The sequence below is a fragment of the Oryctolagus cuniculus genome, chromosome 15, assembly GCF_964237555.1.
Source record: "Oryctolagus cuniculus chromosome 15, mOryCun1.1, whole genome shotgun sequence".
Taxonomy (NCBI): Eukaryota; Metazoa; Chordata; class Mammalia; order Lagomorpha; family Leporidae; genus Oryctolagus; species Oryctolagus cuniculus.
Window position 1 is genome coordinate 37,276,779 of NC_091446.1, and position 12,766 is coordinate 37,289,544.

The 12,766-nt window shown below is 47.2% G+C and overlaps 1 protein-coding gene across 8 annotated transcripts in view; it reads left to right on the forward strand.

The window, feature by feature from the left end:
* MYOF (myoferlin) overlaps positions 1-12,766 on the forward strand; it is a 176,003-nt gene that overhangs the window by 63,276 nt on the left and 99,961 nt on the right. For all 8 annotated transcript variants that reach the window (XM_070057611.1, XM_070057607.1, XM_070057609.1 and 5 more), the window contains exon 5: positions 699-786. In XM_070057611.1, coding sequence (XP_069913712.1) covers positions 699-786 — 88 coding nt within the window. The remainder of the gene's footprint in view (positions 1-698; positions 787-12,766) is intronic.

Sequence of the window (12,766 nt, forward strand, 5' to 3'; positions counted from 1 at the left end):
GAAGGACAATGCTGTGTATGTGACCAGCAAATAGAGCAGCAATGCTCATTTTAATTTGAATATCAGAAAAATAATAAATATTTTTAGTGTAAATTTATCCCAGAAATTACGTCCTATATTTTTTCTGGTAAACTGCTCTGTGTGTGTGTGTGTGTGCACATGCATGTGTATGTCATTCTTATTTCCAAGGAACTCCTTTTATCCTGAAATTTTTCTTTCTGCATTTTTGGTGTTAAAATGCCTCTCTTTTATGATTGTGATAGTATATGGTAGTTGTGGGTATGTGTTTGGCAAAATAAGTTATTAACTCTATCTTGATTGTTTCTCTAGCAAAGTTTTTTTTTTAAGTCTCATAGGTTCATAAAATAGGTATAAAAAAAGAAACCTCACGCTTGGGAATAACTCTCTCGTGAGGCAGGAGATGGAGGGTGCTTACAAGTTCATACTTGCTGCTCACAGCTTTGCTCTAGTTCATGAAGCTTTCCCTTAGCACTTGGCAATCTGGACTAGGCAGCGCCTTCCACACTGCATGTTGGCTCTCTTTAGGAAGATAGCAAACCTCTCCCTTTCTTGGTCTCTCTTACTGGTTCCTCGTTCACTCCATCCAAGACTTTCCCTCCTGCTGAACTGATGTGCATGGAGTATACCATTCCAGCGCCCTGCACTGATTCTGTCTGCAATGACTTATCTCTCCCCAGGCAACCATTGACTTGGTGATTGGCTATGACCCACCTTCAGCCCCCCATCCAAATGACCCAAGTGGGACCAGCGTGCCAGTTACGGGAGGTAAGCCGATCCTTCCAAAAATGCAGCCCACACTCAGGGAGGATTTGCTAAAGACACACAAGGAGGGTTCCAGAGGGAGCCTGCCCTGTCATTACACTGTGTGTGGCTTCCTATCCACCTAGACAGGGGCATTGCGGGGCAGGTGGAGCAGCCCAAGTTGGGACAGTTGCAGCTGTGTATAGAAAGCCCTTCAAGGTAAAAGGGGAGGGTGAAACGGTCCTTCACTGAACACCTCACAGCAAGCCTGCCCCGTGGACAGACTCCTGCAGCCTGGCCCGAGCGTGGCTTTCCTTGGAGTTTATAGTGTCTACCTCCTACAGCATTGTCCAAGTGTGAGGCTCAGGAGTGGTCCCATTGCCTCTCCCATGTGTCCACTCTGCATGGGGCTGAGGCGAACAGCTCTGGGGTGGACTTTAGGACTCTGGTGGAGGAAGGGAATATAAGCTATATTTGACTTCCTCGTAGCATTTTCCAGGGTGACGTGATGGTAAGCCTGTATCTGCCCCTCTGGTCTGAGATGCCCTGCTGCTTCCCCACCCTTAGCATGTGCCTCAGGAACAGAGAGACCCTCACCCCTCCACACACACCCACTGCCTTGACGATTATCCTTCCCGGAAGAAGCCCTGACACTCGTTCCTGCCGAGTGTGGCTCCTCAGGTCTCATCTTCTCTTTGTCTCTCTTGATTCTGAACTCGGCTCTTTGGCCATCAAAGTGATCTACTCAACACCGGCTGCAGAGCCCACCCTTCCTGTCCTATTATTTTGCCTCAGCCTAATCCCAGGTATTGCCCCTGCTCAGCCATCCAATATTAATGTTTCAACCCATTTCTTGACCAAGTAGCTGGGAGTCTGTAGTACCAGTAAGCTGGCCTCCTTTTACTTGGTGATAGTTAAGCCTGACATAGCCCCAGCACATCAGTAAAATGCTCTGTGTGTTGCCCTCTGCCCAATGGCACCATAAGCATCTTGCTTGGTCCTTGGACATTTAGCCCTGTAAGAATCCTGCATTGGCTCCAGAACACTCATGGCTTCCACAGCAGCGATGACAAAGAAAACACAGAGGAGACTGCCCCATACTGGGCAGCACACCCTCAGGTGCTGAGCACAGAGGTCTACCCATTTCTCTCCTGCCTTATGTGCTGGTGACTGTTGTCCCTAGCACATGCATCTGCCAGGGGAGGGAAGTAGATGCTTCCTGGCCCACATATGACAGCCCCAGCTGGTAGGTATCAGGAGTAGCTGCTAAATTGGAGGATCAGGCACCTTCCCTCACAAGGTCATTTTTCCCAAGCCAGACCCTGTTTATTGGTTTCCTTGGGTTGCTGTCATACAGTACCACAGCTGGGTGGCTTCAACAACAGAAATGTAAGCTCTCCTGGTTCTGGAGACCGGAAGTCTGAAATAAATGTGTCAGCAGGATCAGTTCCTTCTGGAGGCTCTGGAGGGAAAGTCTGTTTCCCACCCCCCTCAGATGCTGGTGGCTGTTGGTAGGCAGTCATTGGTCATAGGTGCATCCCTCCAATCTCTGTCCCTGTTGTCACACACCATTCCCATGTCTCTGTGTGTCTGTGTCCCAGTCCTCCACCAGTCCCTGGACTAGGGCCCACCCTAATCCAGTCTGACCCCATGTCAACTTGGTTACATTTTCAAAGGCCCAACTTCTGAACAAGGTCATACCCTGAGATTCTGGGTGAGCATGGATTTTGGGGGACAGAGTATTCCCCCTTTAGAGGAAAAAGCACTGTGGCTCATTGATGTAAAAAGAGTCAAGTGACGGAGAGTGGTGCCACACCATGTAAATATTGTTGGAGTGGAAATGGAATTGGCTGCTGGGTTTGTTGAGCGCATTGCTGGATGGCACAGGGCTCGGCTGATGAGTGCTTTGAGCCCCCGCTCCTGTCCTCCAGGAACTTTCGTCTAGGTTTGGTGACAAGACTTGATTTTTATTCTGAGGGTGTGACGTTGTGGATAACAAAGGGGGTTTGGGGTCAGCCTGGCATAAAATGGATTCTGTGTCTTCTGTTCAGTAAGTCACTTAACTGCTCTAAATCTCAGCTTTCTATGCTGGAAAGCCAGGATAACCACATCAGTTATGTCATAAAGTTGTGTGAAAATTAAATGAGATTGTGTATATTTAGCCCAGTATCTCTAAAATCAAGTACTTACTGTAGTCATTGCTATTAATACAAAGCAACTCCAGGTGGTATATAAGTATAGCTTGTAGCACACACTGTAGGTCCTTCAAATTGTTTCCTGTACACAGCAGAATGTTTAGAAACAATGACCTCATTTGGTTCGCAGTTGAGATGACCAAATGCTTTCTTTGAAAATACGTTTTGAGAAAAGTATTTTGTCCAGTGGAACAGATTAAAAAAAAAAAAAAACCAAGCAACTTATGCCATTCAAAATGTAGGGGGTAGAGGAGTCCTGTCTCCTAGATGGATCCATATGGGCCCCAATCCAGAAACCCAAGTGTCAAAAATACACAATTTCCTTGCAGCGAATTTTTGCTTCCTTAGAAATGAGAAAAGCACCACCTCTTGAACTTTTAAACCCACTGGGGAGAAAAATCCTTGCCATCTACATCTCCCTCTGCCCGAGGCTCCTTCTCTTGGTCTCTCTGTGTAAGCGCTGATGCTCTTGGCATCTGCAGACTGAGTCACCCACACCCAGGCTCCCAGCAGGGTCAGCGACTGGCAGTTGGTCAACTGCAGCCAAGGTCTCCCCCAGAAGTTCTTCAGAGTCTGTGATACTGTTGAGTAAAGAGAAGAAATGAATCAGAACTTGGATCCTTTGTATCTGGATTTCAAACAGAGTGTTACCAAGTGCTGGCCTGCAAATGAGCTCACTATGTAGGCAGGGCAATTTGATTTTGAAGTGTGACATGACAAAGTAAAATTTCCTTATTTAAAAAGAAACTGAACAGCATTCTGTGATCTGGAAATGTGGCTTGGTTCTAGAAAATGAACATTCGTCAAGGCTGGGCCAAGGGTGACATTCTGAATACTGGCTTCAGAATCTGGCTTAAATGCTGGAGAAAAGTTTGTTTTATTTGTTTGCTTGTTTGTTTATTTAAAAGGCAGAGAGACAGGCAGAGAGGGTCCTATTACTGGTTTATTCCTCAAATGTCTGCAATGGCCAGGGCTGAACCAGGGTGAAGCGAGGTGTAGGGAACTTGGTCCAGGTCTCCCATGTGAGTGGCAGGAACCCAGTTACTTGAACAATCACTGCTGCTTCCCAGGGTCTGCATCATCAGGAAGCTGGAGTCAGGAGCTGGAGCCAGGAACCAAACTCGGATACTTCAATATGGGATGTAGGTGTCTTAATCATTAGGCAAAATACACTCCCCTGTAATTTTTTTTAACTTCTCCAATATCGTTGATTATATGGATGTCTCAAGGGAGAAAACATTTAACATGATAATTCACTTTAACTGATCAAAGATATCTTTGAGCGTCTACTGTAATTCCACATTAGTGAAGATATCAGGAAAAATAAAATAACTTAAAATCTTGGGAGAAATAGGACCAAAAAACATGAGACAGAATTAGCAACAAGACAGCCCTACCTCTTGGCATTGCATGCCTTGGTGACAAGAACAAGACACCTTGCCCAGAGTTTATTTTCCTTTAAAGTGACTTTTTTTTTTTTTTGACAGGCAGAGTTAGAGAGAGAGAGACAGAGAGAAAGGTCTTCCTTCCATTGGTTCACCCCCCAAATGGCCGCTACGGCCAGTGCACTGCGCTGATCCAAAGCCAGGATCCAGGTGCTTTCTCCTGGTCTCCCATGAGGGTGCAGGGCCCAAGCACTTGGGCCATCCTCCACTGCCTTCCTGGGCCACAGCAGAGAGCTGGACTGGAAGAGGAACAACTGGGACAGAACTGACGCCCCAACCGGGACTAGAACCTGGGGTGCTGGCACCGCAGGCGGAGGATTAGCCTAGTGAGCCGTGGCGTTGGCTCCTTTAAAGTGACCTTAAAAAAAAAAAGCCTTGTCATTCTACCTAAAAATAATGTCTGTTTCATATACACACACACACACACACACACACATATATATATATAAATTTTTTCAAATTTTAAAAATTTGAGCTTGGTTGTCTTTTTTTTTTTTAAAGATTTATTTATTTTTATCTGAAATGCAGAATGACACAGAGAGAGGGACAGAGAGACACCTTCCGTCCTCTGGCTCACTCTTCACATACGTGCAACATCCAGCGCTGGGCCAGGTCTAGGCCAGGAACCAAGAACTCCATCCAGGTCTCCCACATGAATGGCAGGAGCCCAAGTACTTAAGCCATCACCTGCTGCCTTCCTGGGCACACTGGTAGGAAGTTGGATCAAAAGTGGAGCAGCTGGGGGCTGGCACTGTGGTGCAGTAGGTTAATCCTCCACCTATGGTGACAGCATCCCATATGGGCGCCAGTTCTAGTCCTGGCTGCTCCTCTTCTGATCCAGCTCTCTGCTATGGCCTGGGAAAGCAGTAGAAGATGGCCCAAGCACTTGGGCCCCTGCACCTGCATCAGAGACCCAGAAAAAGCCCCTGACTCCTGGCATTGGATCAGCCCAGTTCCAGCAGTTGCAGCCATTTGAGGATGAACCAACAGAAGGAAGACCTTTCTCTCTGTCTCTCCCCTCTCACTGTTTGTAACTCTGCCTGTCAAATAAATAAAATTTTAAAAATGGGATGGTGGGGACCCAAATTGGCACTCTGATAATGGAATATTAATGTCACAGGCAGTACTTGACTCACTGTGGCACAACACTGTCCCCAATCTTTTGTGTATGAGTACAAAATAATTACTTACTTATTAAAGCATAAACATCACAGACATACAAGACACAGAGTAGAAATCTGTGAGTGCTGTCCTCCTGAGGTAACCACTGTCAGCTACTGCTGATCTTGATGTTAAACGTTCCCATCCACACGGTGGCTCCTGCAAGGGAGACATTGGAAATACTAACGATAGAGCACAAAAGTGAAGGCTTTCAGGAGTATTTGCTCATGCAAGTTGAAGAAACTGATGATGACTGCAGATCACAGGAACTGAACACCTCGGGGGTTCATTTTTAAGGAATGCTTCCCTGGAGCTCTTACATTAAGATGACCAAGGCACAGACTCCGTCCGGGGCATTGGTGCCTTGGCTGAAAATGAGTGGTGTCAAAGATGTCCCTTTCACTGGGCCACCTCAAAGACTGTCGTCACGTTGGAGCAGTTCACTGACCTCCTGAAAGTTTGTTACCATGGCAACCTGATTCACCGGCTGTCCATCAGCTTGACTGGAGCCTACATTCCTGAAGCCAGAAGAAACTATTTTTTTTTAAATCTATTTCTGGAGAGCCATCTGTTAAATGTGTACTTTATCCAACCATAGAAAAGTAAACACTTGTTCATAGCCGAATTTATTTCATTCCATTAACACCAAAGTCATTTTGCTTGAAATTAAATTCAATCCGGTTTAGAAAATATTTGCTGGCACCTGTCTGGGATGTATGTGCAGGTAAAAAAGGCATTGTTTCACTGCCAAAGAACTTGAACTTGCAGTTCAGTAGGAAGATAAGCTACACACATGAATAACTATAGGCCAGAGCAGCATATAATAAATTCCTCCAGAAAGGGCCTAGCAAATTATTATAAGGAAAACAATTTCTTAGTGAAAGGCCTTTTCCAACTGTGTTCTCACATTCTTAGAGCCCAACAGAGTGGTTGGAGGGTCATATTTGCTCAATAAATGACTGGCTGGGTTAATGAAAGAATGAGTGATGGATGGGCAGTGGATAGGTATTTTTTATTTTTTCAGGAAGGGCATTTTGGGGAAACACTGGTGGCTAGAGTGAAGGGTGTGGCTCATCGAGAACTCCTTGAATGGGAAACATGTTCCTGAGGGCTGTAAGGCTGAGCTAAGAACTTTGTCTTTGATGGACAGACTATGGAGACCCAAAAAAGAACATTTTCCTGAACAAGAGACAGACTTGATCAGAGCTGAACTGGAAGATGGTCCTCGTGCTAGAATATGGTTGCAGGAGCTATTTTCGCGACATGGTCTCTAGCCAAATGGCTTTGTTCACTGAGCTGATTGTACTTGATGCATTTTTTTTTCTCCAAAATATGTAGGCAGATCAAGGTGCTTAGGGCACTCAGGTGATTCTCTGTGTTTAGATTCTGGGAAATCTTTGAGGGAGATCTCTGGATGTGCGGATTTCTGGCACTCTTCCCCAGAGCTGCTCTGGAGAGGAGCCCTCTAGTTTGTGTGGAGATCTTGATGAAGACAGACTTTGGATCTCCCTCTTGAGAAGCCCTGGAGCTGCCTGTTTCACCTGGTTCACATTACATTGTAGATTCAAGCAGAGCTCTTTGGGCAGGATTTTCGAGAATAGTTCACAGCCTTGACTGATCAGAGATGCTGCCAGGGTTGCCTCTCAGGCCCGTGTTTACATGACTCCTTGTGAGAGGCTCTTCCATGGTGCCTTTGCTCTGGTCTACATGGTGGAATTATTCAAGAAGGTTCTTAGGGCACATCGAGTGCTGTTTACCCAAGAGTTTGAGTGTGGGTGAGGATAATGAATTATTTATGTTGGAACATGGCAAATTTTTAAATTATATAACAGCATTTTAGAAACCAAGTTATTATTTAACAGTCCAGCTAATTATCATATGATCTCCAAAATGTTACATGGTTTCATTCTTCAAAACCTGCTGTTTCCTGTTCTGTGTTATAGTTTTAAACTTACACTGAAGATAATAACAGCCCCTTGTTGTGGTTTTGCAATGACCTTTGGCCTAATGTAGTGAAATTCTGCCTTGACCAGTTACCACTCCTTGACAAGAATTTGTCATGATAGGCAGAATTAGTATTACAGGCAGGCAGAAAGTGGCATTCTAAGACTCCAGAAAAACAGGGTTGCTTTGGGGAAATAGTTGAGAGATTGAAAGAGAACATACATGCAAGAAAGCAAACAAACCTGTAAGAAAGGAAGATAGAAAGGATTTTCCATCAAGGAATGGAAAATGATTAGGTGGTTTTGTGGCCCAATTTGTGCTTATTCAGAAAAGATGAGAGAGGAAGGGAGAGTTTTTGGATAAAGGGGTCTGCTGGTGGGTGGTGATAGGGTTCTGTTTCAGGGCAGGAAGAAACCTGGGGGCACTGAACAAGTATTTTCTTCCTTGGGGAGTCCTAGGATTTGCCTTCACTGGGAAGCTCCACCAGGATCTGCTTCCCTGGCGAGGCAGAGACAGATGGGAGTGGCAGAGGCAGGGAGCGATGACCTGCAGACCTCTTGACATCTGAATGACTGCTGGCCTGGTCCTCTGTCCAATAGGAGGAAGAGGTACTAGAGGAGCAGGGGGTGAGAGCCTAAAGGAAGGAGATAGGTTGATACCCACTGGGGAAGAGCACAGATGGGGATGCCAAAGGCAAACTTGACTGCTTCATAAGTTATCCTAGGGTGGCCAACAAGTCAGCATTGAGTGGGCAGACAGACACCATGTGATAAAGTGTCATTGTCACAGGCAACTGCACACAGGGTGGTTTACAGGAGTGTTGTGTTGAGCTTTCCAGAACATGAATACTTGCCTTGCTAAGTTGCTGGAGTTGTGACAGAGCCACTCGTGTCAATTTGTATGACAGCAGACATGTCAAGTCTCTGAACTTCAAATTATCAGGAGACTGAATTATGTGGCATGCAGGGTCTGCTCCAGCTCTGAACTTCCATGGTCCTATTAAAATGGTCAGATCAAAGACAAGGTACATGACAAGTCTGCTGGGTGATGTGATTATTTCACACTGCAAATGCTAGGATGAGCAGTTTAGCTTTGATCCAATAGGCTGAATGCAAGAACAAGAAGTGTTTCAGGGATGACACGAACAAATGCTGCAGAGAGTTTGAGTGAAAGACTTCAGCTACACTTCTGAATCTCATAACATGATGGTCTTTGGTGGCCTTGATAAGAGCAGCTTGTGTGGAGTGGTGGAGCTGAGCCCTGACTAGGGGTGATGCAAGAGAACATCAGAGAAAGGGAAGTGAGACTGAAGAAAGTTGATTCTACAGAGGAGCTCATGGCAGGAGTAGAGAAACGGAGCAGTGATTCTAGGGAATGCTGCGCAGTCAAGGAAAGTTTTGTGTCTCCAAGTTGGAGGCGATATTTCACATGTTTTCACTTTGATGGGAATGACTCAGCAGAGAGGGGAGTGCTGATGCGCGCATACAGAGGTGGAGATCGCAGAAGCAAAATCCTTACGTGGGAAGAAGTGAAGGGACCCACGCTGAGGTGGGAGGGTGACCTCAAGAGTAGGAGAACAGGCAGTCAGCGGAGCACAGATGGAGGAGGATGCTTGCTTAGGGTGGGCATTGTGTGCAGATTCTCATTGGATCACCTGCTGTCTCAGGGAACTAAGAAGCAAGGTCATTTGTTACCTGACAAGGAGAAGGATGGAGAGGGTATCAGAAGCTTTCAGGGGGCTGGCGCCGCGGCTCACTAGGCTAATCCTCTGCCTTGTGGCGCCGGCACACCGGGTTCTAGTCCCGGTCGGGGCGCCGGATTCTGTCCCGGTTGCCCCTCTTCCAGGCCAGCTCTCTGCTGTGGCCAGGGAGTGCAGTGGAGGATGGCCCAAGTCCTTGGGCCCTGCACCCCATGGGAGACCAGGATAAGCACCTGGTTCCTGCCTTTGGATCAGCGCGGTGCGCCGGCCGCAGCGGCCATTGGAAGGTGAACCAATGGCAAAGGAAGACCTTTCTCCCTCTCTCTCTCTGTCCACTCCGCCTGTCAAGAAAAAAAAAAAATAAAACAATTGTAAAAAAAAAAAAAAAAAAAAAAAAAAGAAGCTTTCAGGGTACAAAACAGGTGGGAGTACAGAAGGGTGAAGTGATTAATTTGGTTTTGTTTGCTAATTAGTGCCCATTTTAGATAAGGATCTAGGAGAGTTTGGACTCAGATGCCTTGGAAATGTGGTAGAATAGCCAGGCAGCCCTGTGAGCCCACTTAAGGTTTGTGGCCACAAAATAAAAGTGAAACCAATCAGTGAGGAGTGTGTTCTTCTGAGCCAAAGTCAGTCTCCTGGGTGCCGGGGTAGAGTAAGTTGAGAGTTAAATGAATGATGAAGATGAGAGAGCAGAAGGGATTGAGAGGCACCTAGGGGCCAATTGCAGTTAAACCACAGACTCTAGGCTGGGCTGGGAGAGAAGTAAAGATGTGGAGGGAGTTGGGGACGGGTGGTGGTGTGGTCAGTAGGTGGAGGCTGTCTGTGTAGCTGGAGTAACTGATGGAACAAACAGGAAAGATGCAAACCTTGGCCCCTCTAGGAGGTTGGATTGTGTTCTTTGAAAACATATGTCTACGTGGAATTTCACAAGGTGACCTCATTTGGAGATAGGGTCTTTTGCACATGGAATTAGTTAAGATGAGGTCATATGGGATTAGAGGAGGCCCTCAGTTCACCCAGGGAATAAGGGCACGTGACCACAGAGACTGAAGTGATGCGGCAACAACCCAAGGCCTGCTAGGGAGTGCCAGGAGGCCCCAGGTAGGAAGAGGCAAGGAAAGATCTTCCCTGGAGGCCTCAGAGGGAGGATGGCCCTGCCAGCACCTTGGTTTTGGACTTCGAGGGTTTGCAACTGTCAGAGAATGAATTTCTTTTGTTTTCAGTCCTCCAGTTTCCAGGACTTTGTTACAACAGCTGTATGAAGCTAACACAACCCACAGCTTCCTGTGCAGTCAGTGGTTCCCGCGTTAGTGTTGTCATCTGTAGTCAGGAAAGAGTCCTTCTTGGGAGAGCCCCTTGGCCTGTTGATCAGGCTCAAACCTGCGGTCATTAGCGAGGTCATGTCAGCACCACCAACAGTTCAGTCCTGAAACAGTTTGTGCAGAAGGTGTGTTTAGCAGGCACTAGCGCCCCCTCAATCTTTGTGGAACACTCGGAGTAGCAATGTTTAATCTTGTGCAGCTTCCTGCCACAGAGAGACTTCCTGCTCCAGGATCGTTCTGTTGCTGTCTCCCTAGCTCAGGCTTGCTCTGATCCATCCTGTAAAGCCTGAAGTCTGAATAGCAGAAGTTGTTTCCTGAGCGCGGGGCTCTTCATTACCTGAGTCTCTCTCTAGAGCTTACCAAGAGCTTAGTAAGTGTTTGTCCAGCGTGCAGCACTGCAAAGGGGTATAATGCAGCACTGGTCTGCTCTCCTGCCTTCTGCCACAAACCACCACCAACCCCGAAATGGGAAGGAAGTCCCACTTGAGCCAGGATGATTAAGGAAGTAAGGCTTAATTATTTAGAGGAAGCTGAGTGCCCTCTGCCCTGACCAATGCTCACTGAGTCTAGAGTGAGTGTGCAGAAGGGTAGCCGGCCCCTCCGTGCTTCCTTAAGGTGGGGACTGAAGTTGGGAAGGGCACCTGTTATCTGTCCAGGACTCTTTGTTGAGAACCGTGCAGTACCTTTGCAGATAGTTGAAGAACTCCACAATGTGTGCGCAAGCTCAGGATCCCAGTACCCCTCATTCCACAGGGATGAAGCCCCTCCTGTGTACAGGATTTGTGTGAGGCATGGGAGTAATTACAAAAGAAGAAAAAAATGTTTGAGAGTGGGGCAGGCCCATGAGTGAGGACCAGGAGGAACAAGGTGTGTGGGTAGGAGAGGGTGGGCCTGATGCCATGTGGGAGAGGCAGGGAAGGCCTGGCAGAAGGCAGCAAGTTTCACCTGAGACTGGAGGGAGGAGAGAAGCTCACCTGCAGGAGAACAGCGGGAGGAGAACCTAAGAGCTTGGATCCAGTGCTGGAAGCGAGGCATCAGGGCTGGAGCAAAGAGGAAGAGACCTAGATCTCCTTGCAGAGGACAAGGGTAGCCATTGCCCGTCTTTGGCTTCTCTCCTACAGCCTGGTCTCAGAAGCAGTTCCAAATTAGTGACCCGGGTTTAGCTCATTTCCCAGTAACCTAATCCAGGCAAGGTGCTTCTGCTTTCTGGCCATTTTTGTGAAATGAGCTGAGGTTCTTGCTAGTCTAACATTCTGTGGGGCTGTGGCTCTTTGAAAGAGGATCCAGAGTTGAGTAAGAGGAGCGGAAGACAGAGTGGGAAGTCACAACCAGTGAGTAGGAAACAAGAAGAGGGGCCCAGGGAAGAGCGTGGGAAAGTTTAGTCAGAGCACTCGGAGGAGAGCTGCGCTGATCCGCAGGAGTGCGTGTTTGCCTCCAACTCCAGTGTGAGGATACAGAGTAGGGCCCTGTACTTAGCACCAAGAGGTCATGGTTGACCATTGAAGAACAGAAGCTGGGCTAAGATATACTAAGGGTGAACAGGTGGGTGGTGAGGCGGGCTCACCCTGGACTGAACTGTGAAGCAGCACATTGGGGGAGCCCTCTCCTCACTCTGCCCCACCCCAGGTGCCTCACTGACTGCTCCATCCCTCCCCATACCACACACACACACACACACACACACACACGGGCTGCTTCCAAGGACCTGTTCTGTGCCCCAGAAAGCTTTCTTTCCAGTTTTGCTATGGTCTGCATGTTTGTGCCCCATTGCCCGCCTCCCTAATTCCTATGCTGAACTCCTATCCCCAAGGTGATGGTCTTCAGGAGGTGATTAAGTCATGTGGGGTTAAACTCTCATGAATAAGACTAGTGCCCTTAGAGTTGACCACTTCTGCCATGTGAGGATAAAGGGAGAAGGTGCCATTTATAAACCAGGAAACGGGTCCTCACCACACACCTAATCTGCTGGCGCCTTGACCTTGGATGTCCCAGTCACCAGAACTGTGAGAAATAAATATGTGTTGTTTATGAGCTGCCTGAATGGACTAAGACACCAACCATAGCCCATAACTCAGTGAAACTAAAAAGAACATTCAGGTATGCAATACTGCTTTTTGCTGGGCACTGTGTTAAAGGCTTTGTGTATGGATTAAATTTTACCTTTATTGGAAATCTGTGGTAAATGCTAGTATATCCCTCATGTTATGAATGAATGAACTGAAGCTTAAAGTCACATGT